Genomic DNA, 19,505 nt, shown 5'->3' with positions numbered 1-19,505 from the left:
AGTAGCCTACCATTAGCCCAGTAATCCATCATCTTGTTATTCCTACCAAAGTGAACGACTTCGCACTTAGAACTTCATTCTAAATTTCTAAGATCAAAAGAATTGAACTTTTGTAGTTGCAGGTTGAAGAGCAGTGCTTTGTCTAATTTACTTTGAAACTGTTATCTGCTGTTATGTAGGATACTTCACACGAAATTTCAGCTGTGCAAAATTAAATGGAGATGTTCAAGTAAAATAGTAAAAATTCACACTTAAACATTCTAATTTACCATATTTAATATTTGAAGTCACTGGGTAAAATGGGGGTTGTAGGTTACAAAGAAAAAAAAAAATCTGTACAAGCACACATTATCACCTCTCCCCATTATCAGTTCGCTTAACAGCATCCCCACCCCAACATCCAAAACCCTACCCCCTCCAAGGGGAGGTGGTGCGCAAGAACAAAATAATTATTTAAAAAACCTCCAACAAATTTCTACTCAATAACCATAGCATAAAAATGCACAGCATTGTAAGTCTTACAGAAACATTTTACAAAACAGTCTCTGAATGACATTCACCAGCAATAAAAACTCAGTTAAAAACACCAGGTTTTTTTGTGCAAGTCACAAAACTCCAACATTAACTATTTCAAGGCCTAAGTTTTAAAAAAAAATGTTTGGTAGTGTGCTCAAACTTCGATCAAAATGTTGTTCAAAAATGCAAGGAATTATTTGCTCTACAATGGTAGATTGAGTTTTAGCATACAGGAGTGGACTTAAAGTTATATCCAAGATTGAAAATTTCCACCAAAAAGCTCAAGAATGTTTAATTTACAGCTGTAACAGAATGGCAATGTCTGTGTCTAAGTTTCATTTTGATGTACAAAAAGGCAAGGCTTGGCACTTTTGTAAGTTTGTTAAACAAAGATTTTAGGTCAAGTTTCTCATTTGAATCCACACTGGAAAATAAAGGGCTATAAGAAAACCAATTGAAAATCAACAGTTAAATTGCTCAACACTAAAAAATAGGAACAAAATCTGTAGGAGAACAGAAACGTTGGACAAGTGTTAGCTTCTGGTTTCTTTGCTGTCCACCATCTTCTAGTTACTCCCAACAGGCTGTGTTTGCAAAAGAGTACTGTAAGCTGCAAAACAAAAAAAAAAAGACTTGATTAACAGCTTTCCAATAAGTACTATTGAATAAAAACTCCACTCTGAATATGCTGGATGATCTATACAATTCACTGCACAGAGGTGGTGGTGGTGATGTATGGGTAGTATCCCTAACTCTGGATCAGAGAGTCTGGTTCAAATCCCATTTCAGCAGTTTTTTTTGTTGGGGCGGTGGTGTAGGTTGGCTGGCTGAGCTATGACAATCAGGTGAGCAACAGGTGGAGCCAGTCCTGCGAGGTATCTGCAAATGCGAAGCATTCCCGCATCCAAGAGAACATGAGCAGGTCCTTCTTGTGAGCATGTGATCCTTCCTCTGGAGGGTTGGCCAAACACCCTTCACTGGCAACCAGTTTCCACTACTCCACAGCAACATTACAATGGCCCAGTCCATCAGTCTGACCCTCAGCTCAGCTACTGTCTGCACCTAACTTGGTGCAGAGGAAAAAAGCCAGAAGTCAATGCCACACTTACTCCTAGGGTCAGATTTTCATGTCCCAAGACAAAAATAAAGTCAGAAGTAGGTGCAGGGAGTGGAGAGAGAAAAAAAGGTCACTGGACTGGAAATCTGAAACTCCCCTTCAAGGAAAGGAAAAAGAGCCACACAAACTCGCCATGGTTGACGAGAGGCTCAAAGGTAGTGATGGCAATTCTGTTTGTATATCAGGGTCACTGCTGACAGGCCAAGGAGAAAATACAGCCCCGGCCTCACCAGAGTCAGCTCTAATCACACTAGGTCTGATAGAGCAAACTCAAATAGTGCTGGACTTAGAAAAGGCAGAACAAAAATAGCTGCATTACAGGCCATTTCTGAACCATCCTTTTGCCACATCAGCTTAATGCAGATAATGGTATGTTAACACATGCTGTGTAACTATGGGCTAAACAAAAAAAGCTCTAATATACATTAGATGCATTAAATGCTGCAAGTCATAATATATTAATGTCAATCACTCAAGTCCCTTATAAGTGGAGGAGGAGTGATTGAACCATGTAGTAACTTAAAAAAGTTCAATTGATTAGTTGCTTCAGAATACCACTTGATTTACATCAGACCCAGGACAGTAGGTCCCACGTTGTATTTACATACAGGCAGTTCCCAGGTTAGAAATGGGTTTCATTCAAGTACATGCATTGATTTGTACACCAGTTCGAACATAATACAATAATCATTTGTAAATACAGGACAACTGAAGTGGAATACTTTAACTTAATACTAGTGGGATCGCTTATCTTCAGATATTCATAAGTCAGGACCACCTGTAATTTTAGCTGCTTCCTTCCTAGAACAAAACTGGAGTGACCCTACTTTGGATTACTGCCCCCACAGTACCATAAAGAGTGCAAGAAATTACTCATTTCAGTTTTAAATGTGACGATGGAACAATTTTAAAAAAGGTACATTTTCCTTAACATTTAATGTTTATTGACCTGAACATTTGTTGCTGGGACCAAATACTGGAAAAATATTAATTAACTTCAGACCATTTGCTCTGAGCTGAATGTAGGACTAGATATTCCCCAATCTGCCACATTCTCTGGATTCCAATTCATAAGAAAATTGGTGCAGACCATCTAGCCCCAAAAGCCTGTCATCATTCAAATCGATCACAACTAATCCATAATATAATTCAACCAACTTGCCTGGTGTCCCTCCTAATAACCTTACTTATTAAAAATCTCATCTCCAATTTCGGTGGAGTCAGACCTCAGCTCTTGATTGTGTAGGAGTTTTAGGTGTCTACCACCATTTGATTGAAGAGGAGCTTCCTGACATCCCCATGACTGGCCCAACTCATTACTGTGTTACATGCTCTTGTTCTCAGACAATGAAAGTTATTTTCATCGACTAACTCCTAGTCAAATCACTGTTAACCTTCTACATTGAGGAATTTAGATTAGATTCCCTACAGTATGGAAACCAGCTTTTCGGTCAAACAAATCCACACCGATCCTCCGAAGAGTAACCCACCTATATATTTAACCCCCTACCTTATATTTACCCCTGACTAATGCACCTAACACTGTGGGGCAATTAAGACGAATCCAAATCAAAATGGTGAGAATGAGTGTTGGCTCTTGAGGAGCATTGGTACTGCACCTTCCTTTGAGGTACAAGGCCTGGGTTGGAGTCCCACCTGCACTAGAACTTCATAATACCTGCACAGGTTGATTAAAAACAGAAAAACAATACTTCTTGACTAAATTATGTAGACTATTTAATGAATCCCAGACACAGGAGTTAGGCTGAATCCCAAATCAAACAAAAGACCAAGTTCCAGCTCTCAGGAAGAATGGAAAGAAAAAAAAAAGGTGAAAAGAGACACTGACTTGAATTAATCACAGGTACATTATTCCACTTTGAAATTGATGAAGATTTCAGAAAGGAAAAAAGTTATGCTGGACTGCAAAACTGAATACATACACTGGGGGTCCTCTCGCTGACCACGTACATTCTCTTGCTTGGTGTTCTGCTCAGTCGAGTTCCCTGGTAATAAAAAAAGTTTAAAGGAGGACAAGTTGAGTGTTTTGAAGTAGTTCTGTTTTAGTTCCCATATGTTTGGTTATTTCAGGGGAAAAAAAACAACTGGTTCTCACTTGACTCAGTTCTTCCAGACTTCTAGTTGGCCTCGCTCATTCTTATCCTCCCCTCAACTAAAGTTATTCAAAATTCCATTGCTCATGCCCTAACAGGCATCAAGAACTACTCACTCATCATCCTGCACTTGCTGACTCAGTTTAGCATTGCATTAATTTTAAGGTTTCCTTTGTCATCAAATCCTTCCATACCCCACCTTTTCCACCTCTGATGACTCCCATCAACTGTAACTATGCATTCACTTGCCCATCATAATTCCCTCCCTAATATTTTTATCTTTTGCATTCCCTTTCCTCTAAGATGGATCTCAAAACCTACATAATTGAGCAAGTGTGTGTGTGTTCACCTGACTTTACATTTAATAAAATTTGACAGACATATTGTAACATGCCCAAGATATCTTTTATAAAAACATTTCTTTGCTACTCTACTATTCAATAAATATTCTGATAGTTTGGTTCTAAACTCAGTTCCAAGACAAACAAAATTCCCCAATCCAATTCTCTCCACTAGTACTGGAGATGATGGAATGGTTAGGGGGGATCCTGCTGAATGGAAAAGACATCAGTTCAACAGTTCCTGTCACCAAACCTACAGTGCCACTCCATGTGCAATTCTACAAACTGTTTTTAGCTGGGACAGGTAATGGCCATGTGGTATTAGTTGCTAGACTATTAATCCAGAGACCAGTTAATGTTCGGGAGGACCCAGGTTGGAATCAGACCAGAAGACAGCAGAAATTAGGCCATTTGGCCCATAGAGTCTGTTCTGCCATTCAATTAAGGCTGATCAGTTGCTCATCCCCATTCTCCCACCTAGTCCCTTTGACAATCAAGAACCTCTGTCTTAAATACACTCAAATGACCTAAATACATTCACAGCCTTGTGGCAATAAAAAAAATAGAAAGCAATAAAAATCTGGAATTCAGAGTCAAATGAAGAATCCATTGTTGGAAAAAGAAAATGATCTGGTTCACGAATATCCTTAAGGGTAGGAAATCATCTACCCTTATCTGGTCTGCCCTACATGACTCCAGACCTGCAGCAACATGGCTGACTCTCAACTGCCCTCTGAGCAGTTAGGGATGAGAATAAATGCTGGCCCAGCCAGCGATGTCATCATCCCAGAGAATTTTGAAAAGTGTAAAAAAATGCTGCGCTCTTCCAGCACCACACTACTCTTGACCCAAATATCCTTGTGGATGAATCCCAAGTAGTACAATGTAAACAATTAGGAAGTCAAGTGGTATGACAGTCTTCAATGCAAGTTCACTCAAGTTCAGGAACAGATGTCTTGCTGAAGCTGTATTGAATGTGATGAGACTTCACCTGGACTATGGTGTCCACTTTTAGACTCTTCGGTAATGAATCTGAAATTCTTTAGAGAAGACTGTCGAAGCTAGGCCATTAAGGCAGAGATAAATGGATATTTAAATCAGTCATGAAACCAAGGTTTAGGGAAAAGACAGGAAAGGAAAGTTAAGGATCCAGATCAGCCATTGAAATGACAGATAGATGGGCTGAATGGGCTATTTCTGTATCTCATGGAAAGGTATTCATGGCTTAGGGAGAATGCAAAAAAAAAATTCACCAGACCAGACAGGTTATATTACACAGGAGAAATGGAGGAAACTGGGTCTGTGTAATCTAGCAGGTACAAAGATTAGAAGGGTCAACTCAAACTTAGAGTCTGATAGGATTCCCCTAGCTGGGAAACAAAACATGGGGCTGAATGGAGTAGGAACTATTTCACAGAGGGTGGAAAAATCTGGAGAATTCTCCACTCGAGGGTTCTCGAAGTTCATTCATTGCTCAAATCAGAAACCAGACTTCTGGGGACTAATGACATCAAAAGGGTACGGAGATAGTGAGGACATGGCTTGAGACAGCCAGCTAGCCAGAATCTAACCGGATGGTGGAAGGGATATGATGGACTTGATAAACCTACCCTTTTGCTATGTTCTCAAATTCACCTTAATTCCCTGGCAAGTCAGTGTGAGCAAGATGATCCACTTACTGTGGATAACAGCATGGTTATACTTTTCAGAATCATGCATTTGCATCTCTTTCCATCAGGCAGAAAGCTAAAAGCAACAACTGATTGTAATTTAGACCTATTCTTTATTATGGAGTCAGAGCTGCTCAACACCATCACATGTCCACATTTCATATCTGTCAGCTTTTAAAGTCCCTCAAACACCTCCCTAACCCATGTGTAATGTCCAAATTAGTTTTATTGCTCTGCTAGAATCTTCTGCTTCTCAAAACAGTTAAGGATTAGTTAGCCACCAATTAATTTGCAAATTCCAAAACCATCTCACCTGTCAAAGAGAAGCATAGTTTCTTCTTCTGGTAGAGGATATAACTGGATACTCCTCCACCCACAGCCAGCAAGACCCCAGTGATAATACCAGTAAGAGTACCATTGCCACCATCTGAAAGTAGGTTTTTGAGAGAAAAAAAAAGTTAAAAAAAAATGAATCCTCAAAAAAAGTTCCCACCTATAAATACTTTGAGCGAATTCTTGCCCCAAGGGAAGTGTCAGATCCACAAGATGGCAGCAAAGTATAACATTTTAAGCCAACATAGAAGCTCCCTTTAATGAGCGAGGGCACAATCTACAGAGGAAAAAAAGGGTACCAATTTAAGACCGAGTTGGGGAGGAATTTCTTCTGACAAAGGATTGTTTGCCTTTGGAACTCCTCACCACAAAGCCGTGGGGACAAAGTAATTGCATCTGTTTATAGGTTAAGATATGGAGTCTGGATCAGTAGAGGAATCAAAAAGTTTTATGGGAAAAGACCAGGAAAGTGAGTATGAGGAATGCCAACTCAACCACAATCTATTGGATGGCACAGCATTCTCAAGGGTACATATGGCCTACTCCCATTCCTATTTCTTATTGTTTTTATTGGACAACTTTGTGTAAACTCATGTTTGTGCCAAACAACAAGCACACTGATCCATAAAGCCAAAGAGAAAAAGTGAGGACTGCAGATGCCAGAAATCTGAGTTGAAAAACATGGTGCTGGAAAAGCACAGCCGCTGAGGGGGCATCTGAGGAGCAGGGGAAATCAACGTTTAGAAGCCCTTCATCAGGAATGCCTGAAATGTTGACTCTCCTGCTCCTCTGATGCTGCCCGACCGACTGCTTTTTTCCAGTGCCACACTGACTCAAAGTCAGTAGAGCTAAAATTGATTAGACATTAAGAGTACTGAACCAGGCATTAGAGTCAAGATGCTGCTGAATGGATAGCAGACCCTGTGGCTGTGCCTCTGCGTTTCTGATTTGAAGACCACAGCCAGACACAAACCAGTTTGCATAAGGACAGATGCATGTGGATGTGTTGCTATGGCAAACAGATGAGTCATTAATGCTGGGGTTACCCCCCCCACCATTTCAAAATGAAACCGAAGCCACAGGCTGCTGTTCACAATGGGAACATTAAGATCGGGGATGGCAGAGGCAAACAATTGACTTGTGCACTCTTGGGGAGCACACCTCCCTCCATGGGCAGGGAGGGAAGGGATGAATTTACTTATACATTCTTTCGGCATTTTAACCACACCTTTCCAGTGGATGCCTCAGTCTCAAGTCACTGCTCAAACAAGATGGAAGCATGTTTAATCACTTTGGGATGTCCCAGAGATGTGAAAATTGCTCCATACAGATCAAAAAAGTTTGACATCACCATACAAATCAGGTCTTGTGCCCAGTGCAGGCCATAATGATTTCTTCCCAGAATCTGCTTTGTCAATCACTTTGATTTTGACCAAATGCACATTTGGAGGAGACCTCAACTTGCAAATGCTTTCAGAAGCTAAAATAAAATTGAATGCTTCCAGCAAATAAGATCCCAACATCTGAAGTAGGCTCAAGTTGTCTGAACTGCAGTCTCATTGGATTGGTCTCTAAAATAGATGGTTTTGATTCAGTATTAATATAATAGCTGTACCTTGACCACTTTCCTGATTATCACCTGAAAAAGATTAAAATAAAAAAGTTGTTAGATTGCTCCAAGTAGTAGATGGTCATCCTTTTCAACTATCTAAAATAAAATTATTTAGAGAGGAAGTGTCACCAAAGTGGAAAGTTAGGAATTACAGGGTAAGGATAGTGAGCAGAGATGCAAACAGTTAAAATTAGTTTATTTAGAAAACAAGACTTTTGAATAGGCACAAGATATGCATTTTCAAACAGAGGAAAAACCATTTTGATGTTAAAGGATTAAAAAAGTAAATCAGAAATTTACGACGGGAACTTTACATAGTATGCCATAATCTCTGAACCCGAGCCCCGATTACAGTTTGTGAACTCTTTGCTACTTCCTCATTTATTGACCAGACCATGTCAGAGTTCATCTTTGAAAGTGAATGGGCTAATTTTTAAAATCTGATGCGCCCAGTGAGAGGATGCATCTTCAATCTGTGCATTTCCACAGCTTCTGCCCCCATTCACATTGATTCATGATCACCACACTATCCCAAACAAAACCAGCTACACAAGTACAAAACACGCACCTAGTCGATTTAGCATTACTTTTATAAGTTTATTGTCTCTATATTGCCACCTTCAGTGAACATTTTCAAATGTATCAACATTTTGCAGCATAGAATGAAGAGGAGTGGGCCTATATTCTATGCAGCTAAAATCAGACATTAGAAATGGCTACCAATGGCTGTCTCCAGTGCAGAGATTAAATAGCAGTGATGAACTGATGGCATTGTTACATAAAGCAATTAACTGGTGTCATATTAGAAGACAGTTTTGTCTTGGCTTCAAAGCATGCAGCCAATCTCTTCATTCAAAATCAGTAGAATACAACTGTGCAGACATTCTGTAATTAGTTGAGGACTTAACACGGATCACTTTCACCATCTTATTTAAGAATCTGGCAGTCTGAAAGTGACCTATTTATTCAAGTATTTGCACATTATAGGAAAACCCAGTAAAGACTTGAGCATTACTTTTAGGGTTGATCTTGTCAGGGCTATAAGCACCACCTGCAACATCTACGAGGTCCATGTCCCCAAACTGACGATCTGCAAAATTAAAAGCAATAACAGAGTGAATATCTTGTTCCTAGAAGCTGAGGAAACACTTGCTCTAAACATTAAGTTCCACCCCCTTCACTTTCTGACAGGTCTATCACAAACCAGTGTGACATCCAAACTAGGTAATAATATCTCATTAAAACAAATCTTTGACATAGCAATTAAGCTCAAGAATATTGCCTCAGCTGTTGAACAGTTTAAGTCAAAATGTTTTATACTCATCAGTTCAGCTATTGCCTTGCCACATCTCTTGACAGAACTTTTATAACAAAAACCTGCCAGATAAACAAGTTCTTTTTATTTTTAAAGTTTATCATGCATGTCAGTTACTGAACATCTTCACGATACTGCAATGTATTCTTTTCATTGAAAGAAAGACAATATTTCAGAAAGAACCATAAATGCTATAAAGTTAAAGCTACCATGGTCTTGCCAGGGTTGCTTTCTCATTAGAGAGATGACCAACGTTTTGTCCTGTGGGTCACCACATCTCAGGTGAGGAAGGTGTGGAGAAGGTGAGCCCTTCATCGTAAGCGCAGTCTGTGTGGGAATTGATCCCATGTTTTGACATCCCTTTACATTGCAAACTAGCTATGCAGGCAACTAAACTAAATGATTACATTATAAACACATGATGACAATTTAGAAAGATCTTGATATAAATAGCAGATAACTTCAATAGATTTTCTCCAACAACATCCACAGCAGCTACTCAACTCCAGCAAAGTAACAAATCTGGCTTTACTTCAAATCCAATATGCAACTCCAGCTGTTTTCAATACAAAGCAGAGCTCAAATGGAAAACACCTTCACTGTAGCAAGAACCTGTGTGGGAGCTAGAAAACTGTAGGAATCACAGCAAATACTTGTGAAATGCAGATAAAGACCTTATACCTGTCAAGTTATTTAAGCTGCCAATCTTATATAAAAAAACTAAAATTTAGTTCAGTCATAGGCAGGCAGTTTTTCAAAAAGAAAACTTAAAACTACCAATTTCAATAGCTATTTGTTGACAATCCCAAGTGATGTGATTATAACAGTATTAGTGCTGAGCTACCTTCCAGGACCTTTTGTCATTATAGATGGGCTGAACATTTACTGGTTAGCACCCCAGAGTATAAAAGGATTAACTGTCTTTGTTGTGGGTTTATGAACACAATTTTTTGTGTAAGGGACTAAGTACTTGACAGGATTTAACTGCATTTAAATTGCTTTCATGAATGAGAATTGTGTGTATGTTAAAGTCTGTACGAAATATTTCAAGAACTTAATTTCTTCACCCATCACCCCTGAGATCTGCCCATGGCACATTAGAGGCAAGTTGGCAGTGTGCGTATAAAGATAAATGGAGGTGATGGGTGGGGGCGTCTTGAGTCACTAGAGATTATAAAAAGTCCTAGGTATAGACAGGGGAGTCACTAGGTGTTGGTTCCAGTGTCTAGTTCAGCATACTAAGTGAGTGAAAGCCAGGCTAATATATCCTTGTGGTTAGGTGCCCAATACTTCACCATTACAACCACTTGTGAAGTACTGTGGGTATTTATTATATTAAAAGATATCATAATTTATTGTTAAAACAAAATGCTTAAAGACCTTGACAGGGCATGCTTTACTTTTACCTTGAAGCATCAGTGCTAATTTCACTCCAAGATTAGATTAGATTCCCTACAACGTGGAAACAGGCCCTTCGGCCCAACCAGTACACACCAACCCTCCGAAGAGTAACCCACCCATTTCCCTTATATTAGGGGCAATTTAGCATGGCCAATTCACCTAACCTGCACATCTTTGGATTGTGGGAGGAAACCAGAGCACCCGGAGAAAACCCAAAGACACTGGGAGAACGTGCAAACTCCACACACAGTTGCCCGAGGCTGGAATTAAACCTGGGACCCTGGTGCTGTGAGGCAACAGTACTAACCACAGCCACCAAGAAATAGTTAAAACTATTCCAGAATTTTGAAGACAGTAACTTTTCTTCAAAGAAAAAAAAAAGGAGTTTGCTGGATCAGAAATTATTTCATTACCTGGATCACCATCAGCTGGCTGCTTCGGAAGCTTCGTTGGAGTAAATTTGTCTGTTACAAGAGCAAAAATACTGGTTGAGGTTTGAAACCCACTGGTCAAGGGCAGATTACAATGTGTTGAGACATTCTATAAACAGCATATTTGGCCATGGTCAATAGTTTTCATATTTTTGAAAACAGAATAGAACAAGGCTGATCCCTTAATTACCAAGGATCACATAACGTATGCATCCACACCTTCTAAATATCTATGATAAAGCTGGGAGTGAATGAATTACCTGCTGACATACTACCTTGAATTTCTGTCCTTTTGCATGTTCTCCCCCCACCCCCGAACCTAGTGAGCAAACTACCCACAATGGAGCCATAAGCTCCGAAACCCAGCTCAGTGTTGGGCTGACATCAAAACAAGAGGCAGATAACAGGGATACCATTCCAACTACCGAGTACAGTCATGGGAATTAATAGCAGGACTAAAAAAAAAAATCTGTATCAGAAGAACTGTGGATGCTGTAAATAAAAATAGAAATTGCTCAAAAAAACTCAGCATTTGCGGACAGAAATCGGAGTTAGCGTGACCCTTCTTCAGAGTTCATAAAGCACAGAGCTGGGAAAAGCACAGGTCAAGTAGCAGAACAGCAGGAGAGTCGACATTTCAAGCAGGATCCTTCAGTAGGATGTTGACAGTCCTGATGAAGGATCCTGCCTGAAACATCAACGCTCCTGCTGTTCTGATGCTGCTTGACTTGTGCTTTTTCTAGCTTCATGCTTTAATCAGCCAACTTTCTAGCATCTGTAATACTCTACCTGCAATTGACCCTTCAGAATTTAAAAACAGACTAGACCAGTTGAATGGGCTGAGGTAAACATATCAAGACTTATTACAATTTTTTTTAAAAAGTAGGAGATTTAGTGACTACTAACTACACAAGTTTGTATCTTCAATATTTTTTTATTTGAAGGTAGCCCTAAACAATGAGAAAAAAGATTGCCTGTTTTATTAACCATTTGAAACTCAAAACACAACTTACAGAAGGGACTGGATTTCAACTATATGTTCACATTAATTACATACCAAATAAGACTAGGCTCTGAACGCTTTAAACCTTTACAGATACAGAAGATTTAAAATCAGTAGAATTCATCCTGCCCAATTGAAGCAATTCAAATTTTAATATTTTATAACTGAGTGCTTGCCCAATGTTAAATCAGTGTTACTGAAAAGATAAATTACATTCTATCAAAACAAACAGTATAAAAATAGTGGTGCTTACCAATGCCATTAATGGCATCACTTAAATCAAATTCATCAGCTGTGGGGAAAAAAAAAGAGAAAATGTGAAGTTAACAGATTGATTCAGTACTCAAAAAAGATATCCACGTAAGGATCAGACTTTCACATGCATCAAATTATTAGTCAACATAACTCCATCTGATTGAAGAAAGTTATCTTGCACCTATCTACAATACTAGCAGCGAATGAAATAAAGAATTGTTTTAGCATTGGGGATCTGCAACAAACAAAAAGAAACAAGTCTGGCAACATTAGTGGATAGGAAACACTAACATTTCAATTCTAATTTCATCAGGTGTATTGTTTATCTTAAAGAAAAAAAGGGCCAATCTAAAAAGGCATTATTACAATGACAAAGCTATCACCCTCAAATGCAGAGCAAAAAGTTTGCTTAAAACACCATATTGGCACTGAATTTTTTTTTAAAATCACAAGAACAAAAGAAATATCTCCAAAAAAAAAGGAGTAGGCTGATCAGCCCCTCAAACCTACCTCATTATACCCCACACAACTACTGAGAAGACAGAACATTACAGTTCAGTACAAGCCTCCAATGTTGCGCCGAGCTGTGGAACCAATCTGATGCCCATCTATTCTACACTATTCCATTCTCATCCATATACCTATCCACTGACCATTTAAATGCCTTTGAGGATGGCAAGTCTGCTATTATTGCAGGCAATGCATTCCATGCCCCTACTACTGAGTAAATAAACTACCTGTGACATCTGTCCTATATTTATCACCCCTCATTTTAAAGCTATGTCCTCTTGTGCTAGTCATCACCATCCAAGGAAAACAAAAGGCCCTCACTGTCCACTATCTAACCTTCTGGTTATCTCGTATGTCTCAATCAAGTAACATCTCAAATCTTCTTTAATGAAGACAGTCTCAAGTCCCTCAGCCTTTCCTCTAAGGCCTTCCCTCCATAACAGGCAACATCCTAGTAAGTCTCTTCTGAATCCTTTCCAAAGCTTCCACATCCTTTCTAAAATGCGGTGACCAGAACTGTATGCAATATTCCAAGTGCAGCCATAGAGTTTTGTATAGTCACAGCATGATCTTGTGGCTCCAAATTCCCATTTCACTACCAATAAAAGCTAACATACTGTATGCCTTAATAACCCGATCAACTTGGGTGGCAACTATCAGAGATCAGAAGGGAAACATTTTGTACATGCACACCGAGACCTCTCTGTTCTTCTACACGACCAAGAATCTTATCATTAGCCCAGTACTCTGCATTCCTATTGTTCCTTCCAAAGGAAATCACCTCACTTTTCTGCATTAAACTCCATTTGCCACCTCTTAGCCCAGCTCTGCAGCTTATCTACGTCCCTCTAACCTGCAACATCCTTCAACACTGTTCACAACTTCACCGACCTGGTGTCATCTGCAAATTTACTAACCCATCCTTCTAAGTCTTCATCCAGGACATTTTTAATGAAAATGACAAACAGCAGTGGACAGAAAACAGATCCCTGCAGTACACCACTAGTAACTGAACTCCAGGATGAACATTTCCCATTAACCACCATCCTCTGCCTTCTTTCAGGTAGCCATTTTTGATTCAAAACACTAAATCACCCTCAATCCCATGCCTCCATATTTTGTGCAATAGCCTACCGTGGAAAACCTGATCAAACGCCTCACTGAAATTCACATACACCACATCAACCACTTGTTTGGTCACCATCTCAAAGAACTCAAGGTTTGAGGCATGAACTACCCTTCACAAAACCATGTTGAAAGTCCTTAGTCAACTTTTTCTCTAGATCATAAATCCTCTTTGTAACCTTTTCCAACACTTCACCTACAACCGAAGTAAGGATAACTGGTGTATAATAACCAGGGTTGTCTCTACACCCATCCTTGAAGAGGAGGATAACATTTGCTATCTTCCAGTCTTCTAGTATTATTCTGGTAGACAATGATAACAAAAGGTCCAAAGCAAGAAGGCTCCACAATCTCCTCCCTGGCTTCCTCTACAAAAAAAAACTTAACATAGGTCAAGGCTCAGTGTTGGTACATTTGCCTCGAGAGCAGGAGGTTGTGCATTAAAGACTTCACCAGGGATTTCAGGAATGATTTAGGTTGGTACCACAGATTTAAGGGCTGAAAATGTGTTGCTGGAAAAGCGCAGCAGGTCAGGCAGCATCCAAGGAACAGGAGGTTCGACATTTCAGGCATAAGCCCTTCTTCAGGAATTCACATTCAGTTCTGATCTCCAGCATCTGCAGACCTCACTTTCTCCACCACAGATTTAAGGAGTTGCTGCACTGTAGGAATGCAGAATTTAAATGGAAAGGTGATTTCACAGCATGACTTGAATAGCAGAGGAATCTGTCCCCTGTCCGTACTTACTCCCTAACCATAAGGAATGTTCCAATTTCCCCACTCCTTTTGAGGCAGCAATGGACAAACCTGTTGCTTAATTTCCTACATTGCAACAGTAAACATAGCTTTAAAAACTATCTCACTGGAGGTAAAGGGCCTCAAGTTCTCCTGACATGAAGTTCTTTCGTTAAGAAATTATGAAGGGAAAGAAAAACAGATTGATCCTGAAATGCCTTACAGGTGCCTTATGGGAGTCACACATGAACTTACGATTGTTATTGGGTTCCTTTGGGGTTTCAGGAGCCTTGGGATCATCAAAATCTAAATCTACAAAATAAACAAAAAAGGGTTAGAAGATCGGAATAAAGATCGTGAAAATGAAATAGGAATAAGACAACCTTGTGCAAATTTTCACATTCCTTGCACTGTGCAGGGTTAGTCAATTCTGGTTGCAAATAACTGGTGTCCTTAAGCTGGGAGTACAGGCAAAGGAAGCAGGGCAGTTACTTAAGTGATTCTCACCGCGACAACTGGAGTAGAGTTTGTTAAAATTCAGCAATGAGCAGCATTGAGCTGCACTCAAGGAGAGATTGCATTTGGGTAATTTTGTTCAGTGATACTGTCAAGTTATACTGACTACCATCCTGAAATATCTTCCATGATCCCTGGATTGCCTTCTAGAGGTACAAAATTGTAGGTTAGAGATCAACCATTACCTTACTAATGGAGTTAGCTCAAGGAGTGGTGTGGTCTGGCTCAGATTGCCCATGTCCTTAAACATGGAGCTCTGGCTAAATAGCTAATACAGATTTATAACAAGGAAGAAGAGCATGAATTAAAAACATTTCAACTGATGTTGTATTGCTGATGGTCTGGCTAAACAAATTGACCAGATACAATCCATTTTGTATCTTCAGACAGCCTTTGGGCAGTTTTCGTGTGAATGTTCAAGATATTTTGTAAAATAAGGAATGTAGATTATATTATGGACCTCCACATGAAGAGGAAGATTCAACAGAAATCTACATCTTAAAGTGAAGGAATGAATACTTTGATCTCTTTGGGAAAGGGAAGAGAGTTGGTCTAACTTGTGAATACTTTAGAAAACATAGGCAGCTCAGTGAAAGGTGATGCAGATAATCACCTGAAAGATTGCCATATTTGCAGTCATATAGAAAACATTTTTAATATGAAAATTTTGGGATAAAATCATTTGAAAGTTATTAGCTTTAAATAGTTATTTTAATTAATAGACATAATGTTAACAACATGCTCATGTTAAGCAAAAAGCACATTACTCAGAGCTAATTCATGGTTTAGGACATGTGTAATTATGAAGTCATGTCCTTGAAATGATTCTCCTTATATCTTCAAGTTAAAACTCAACACCAGGTTATAGTCCAACAGGTTATTTGGAAGCCGTAGCTTTCAGAACACTGCTTCTTCTTCAGGTGGTGTGGAGTATAAGATAAGATCATGAGACAATTTATACCAGTTTATAGTGTGATGCAACTGAAATTATATATTGAAAGAGACCTGGACTGTTTGTTAAGTCTCTCATTGTTTAGAATGGCCATTTTGGTTCCAATTCTTTCATATGTAAATCCAAGAACTTTTTTTAAAGTTAAGTTCACTTGAGAATGTAGCATTAAAGTTTGTACACCCCAGTCCAACACCAGCACTTCCAAATCATGACCATATACATATTCAATTCTGTTCTTGAATCTGGTCAAAGAAAACTGCCAAGTCAACACAAAACATTAATATCCTTTTTGACTTCACCTATATTACAGAGTCTTCCTTCATCAGAAGGAAAATATTCTTAATTAAAACATTCCTACATAAAAGGCATTTATAAACAACTCACCAACATCTGGAAAATTAGGATCAACAGCTGCAAGACAGGATAATGTGCAATTAGAACAAGAACTTTTACTGTGAGAAATACTCACTCAAGGACATTTGCAAAAAAAATTGTCAAATATTTCAGCTATTGAGTGGGTTTGGAATTTCCCATTGTGTGAAAAAGAGCAGAGAGACTCAAGATAAAGTAACACTTCACACATTCTGTATTGCTTCACAACAATTTGTAAAGGAGAAAACACACTGCATATAGCAATCTAGAATCCTTTTGATACATTTAGAACATTTAATTTTTTTAACAAATGTCAGACAAGAACAAACGTCAACGCACCTTCAATTACTTAGCATATGGTCCAATGTGATATTCTTACCGGCTAAGATTTTGTCTTATTATCTACCAACCACAGCAAACATTTGAAGCCACAGGTGATCAGTGTGTCCCAGGAGGACTGTAGAAAAAATGTTACACCATCACTTGGAGAGATGGTGACACTGTTGTAGTGTCATTAGATTAGCAGTCCTGAGGTCCAGGATCATACCTTAGAGACACTGGTTCAAAACCCAGCATTATTGTAGCAGCTGGTCAGAGTCAGATGTACAGCATGGAAACAGGTCCTTTGGTCCAACTCATACATGCTGACCAGATATCCCAATCCAATCTAGCCCCACCTGCCAGCACCCTGCCCATATCCCTCCAAACCCTTCCTATTCATATACCCATCCAAATGCTCCTTAAATGTTGCAATTGTACCAGCCTCCGCCACTCCTCTGGCAGCTCATTCCATCACATACCACCCTCTGCGTGAAAACATTGACCCTTTAGGTCTCTTGTATCTTTTCCCCCCTCATCCTAAACCTATGCCCTGGACTCCCGACCCCAGGGAAAAGACTTGCCCATTTACCCTATCCATGCCCCTCTACAAGGACACCCCTAAGCCTCCGACACTCCAGGGAAAACAGCCCCAGCCTGTTCAGCCTCTGAAATCCAAGTTAGGCTCATTAATGGCTGCCTTGAGAAATTTTACCCGATTATTGCAAAACTGGTTTAGTCCACTGATTGCCTTTTAAAGGCAATCTGCCATCCATAACTGGTCTGACCTACCCATCTCCAGACCTACTGCATTGTGGTTGATACAGAAAGGACCTAGTAAGCCATTTAGTTCAATGGCAATTAGGGATGAGCAAGAGATGCTGATCCTGCCAGTGACACCCACATCCTCTGAACAAACAAAGATGAAACTGACTATTTGCTAATGACCAGCTCCTCCACAATATATCCAATGTGGGTGGTATCACCATATTCAAGTAGCACTTTACCAGCATACTCAATTCACAGTTTAATAAAAAGTGATATTTATATTGGGATTGCCCACACCTTTCAAAATAATTATAACCCCGTACTAAGGGACTTGCATAAGCAAATGGACCATCTATTTTACTCTCCGATCGTTTCAGTAATAGAGGGATGACAGGAAAATACTGGCTTCTGATGGCATTGGTTTAAGAGTTGGAAACCATTCAAGAGCATTACTCAATTCTTTAGATACTCTGATGGGATTTTCAACATCCACATGGACAGGTGCAACAAAGAAGCAAGAACTCTATTTAACACCTTACCTGAAAACAAACACCCTGATTTATAACACAGGAAGTGCTCAATTGTGCAGAATGGACTCTGAAGCCAGTCCGAGAGACCTGGAGACAAAATTACGGGCTGTACCATGAGGGCACTCAGCCACTGGGACCACAGTACAAAACTAATGTCATCATAGGCACTCTCCTCCCTTAATAGCTGAAGGATATACCTCAGGTAAATCAGCAAACTTCAAAGAGGAAAGCCAAGGCAAATGTGAATTTGAAAAGACTTTAAAACATGTAGAAATAACACCTCCAACAACAGGGCCCTTTGTCTTCCTTCAGGGAATTTGTGGGGGTTCCTTGAAGGCTCAATCCATTAAACAAAAACATTCTAAATTCTTGTTTTAGATGATTACATCCAAGAATCTCTAATAGGCTTTCAAAATAGCTGCTCTACCATCTATCACCAATTCTTGTTAAGCAAGGACAGGAATCCATCAGGCAGATATTTCCACTAAGCTTCCTCAGTTTTGATTGTGTTGTCATCACAGGCTAACTTGTGCACTTTGATTACATTTATCAGATGATCTGAATTGCTGTACATTTATAAGAGGTGACACACCATTTCCAGTGACCCTTAGAATGAGATCTCAAATGATGTCAAAGTTATCATATGATCAAGTGTAAGTTGCTGTTCCTTTGTCTCTTCAGACAAGAATAAAAACTATGAGGGACAAGAAAACACTCCTAGTGTCTTGCTTCATGATCGTGCAAAACAGGAAACTTGCCAATTACCTATTCGATGGCATCAAAACAAGCCAAAGTCATGTGCCAAAACCATCTTCAACTGGGAATAATAATGCTACATAGATGTATTTAAAATGTTCCATTTAGATTAAATGATAAAGTTATACATTTATACACACCTGGACCTTTAGTGGGAACATCTTTGAAAGCATCAGTAAGGTCAAAACCATCATCTTGTCCTGAAAGATAAAAACTCAATTTCAATTATTATTTACACAAGGGAGCAACTGCCAATCCATGCCAACAGGCAGGAAATGCTTGCAGCAGGCCCCAACATCGATCTAAAACATTAAAGCTGGATTCCAGAAAGGCTGGAATTCAGAAGCTACCATCGTTGACTTAATCTGTGCAGTGTACCCCCAAAGAGGAGATGCAGATGAAAAAGCTTACTGCACAGGGATTTATGAAAATACAGTTTGCCTTGCAAAGAGATGAGCAAAATGGGGCGATACTCTATGGAGTTTAGAAGAATTAGAACTTATCCATTTGATGATTGCAAAAGGAACTTCCCAAAGTTAAGTTAATTGGGGGGGGGGGGGGGGGGGGGTTGTTCACACAGAAGAGAACATCTGGCAAGGGAAGGCTTTCAAAAGCAAGAGAATAAGAGTTCAGGGCCCAGCATGTTCCTTGAGGGTAGGAGACGCTGGAGTACACGCAAGTGGGAAATCAAGTAGGTAAAAAAAGGGTCAAGAGATAACTCCAGCAGATAGGGTATTAGGAATCATGGTGAAAGCATGCCATCCAGGCCAGTGGGGTCCACACTGACTCAAAGAAGAACATTCCAACTAGACCCA

General features: G+C 39.5%; 1 protein-coding gene across 1 annotated transcript in view; it reads right to left on the bottom strand.

Moving 5' to 3' along the window:
- Positions 1 to 258: 258 nt before the first annotated feature.
- LOC132816880 (CD99 antigen-like protein 2) overlaps positions 259 to 19,505 on the bottom strand; it is a 43,162-nt gene continuing 23,915 nt past the window's right edge. The window contains exons 2-11 of the mRNA XM_060826874.1: positions 18,831 to 18,890; positions 16,331 to 16,357; positions 14,734 to 14,790; positions 12,107 to 12,145; positions 10,833 to 10,883; positions 8,719 to 8,793; positions 7,707 to 7,730; positions 6,072 to 6,185; positions 3,577 to 3,639; positions 259 to 1,126 (exon numbers count right to left, since the gene is read on the bottom strand). Coding sequence (XP_060682857.1) covers positions 1,083 to 1,126; positions 3,577 to 3,639; positions 6,072 to 6,185; positions 7,707 to 7,730; positions 8,719 to 8,793; positions 10,833 to 10,883; positions 12,107 to 12,145; positions 14,734 to 14,790; positions 16,331 to 16,357; positions 18,831 to 18,890 — 554 coding nt within the window. The 3' untranslated portion in view covers positions 259 to 1,082. The remainder of the gene's footprint in view (positions 1,127 to 3,576; positions 3,640 to 6,071; positions 6,186 to 7,706; positions 7,731 to 8,718; positions 8,794 to 10,832; positions 10,884 to 12,106; positions 12,146 to 14,733; positions 14,791 to 16,330; positions 16,358 to 18,830; positions 18,891 to 19,505) is intronic.

This window comes from Hemiscyllium ocellatum, chromosome 6, assembly GCF_020745735.1.
Source record: "Hemiscyllium ocellatum isolate sHemOce1 chromosome 6, sHemOce1.pat.X.cur, whole genome shotgun sequence".
NCBI classification, from domain to species: domain Eukaryota; kingdom Metazoa; phylum Chordata; class Chondrichthyes; order Orectolobiformes; family Hemiscylliidae; genus Hemiscyllium; species Hemiscyllium ocellatum.
Note: the sequence above shows the minus strand (reverse complement) of the source record. Positions and strands in the feature narration are given on the sequence as shown.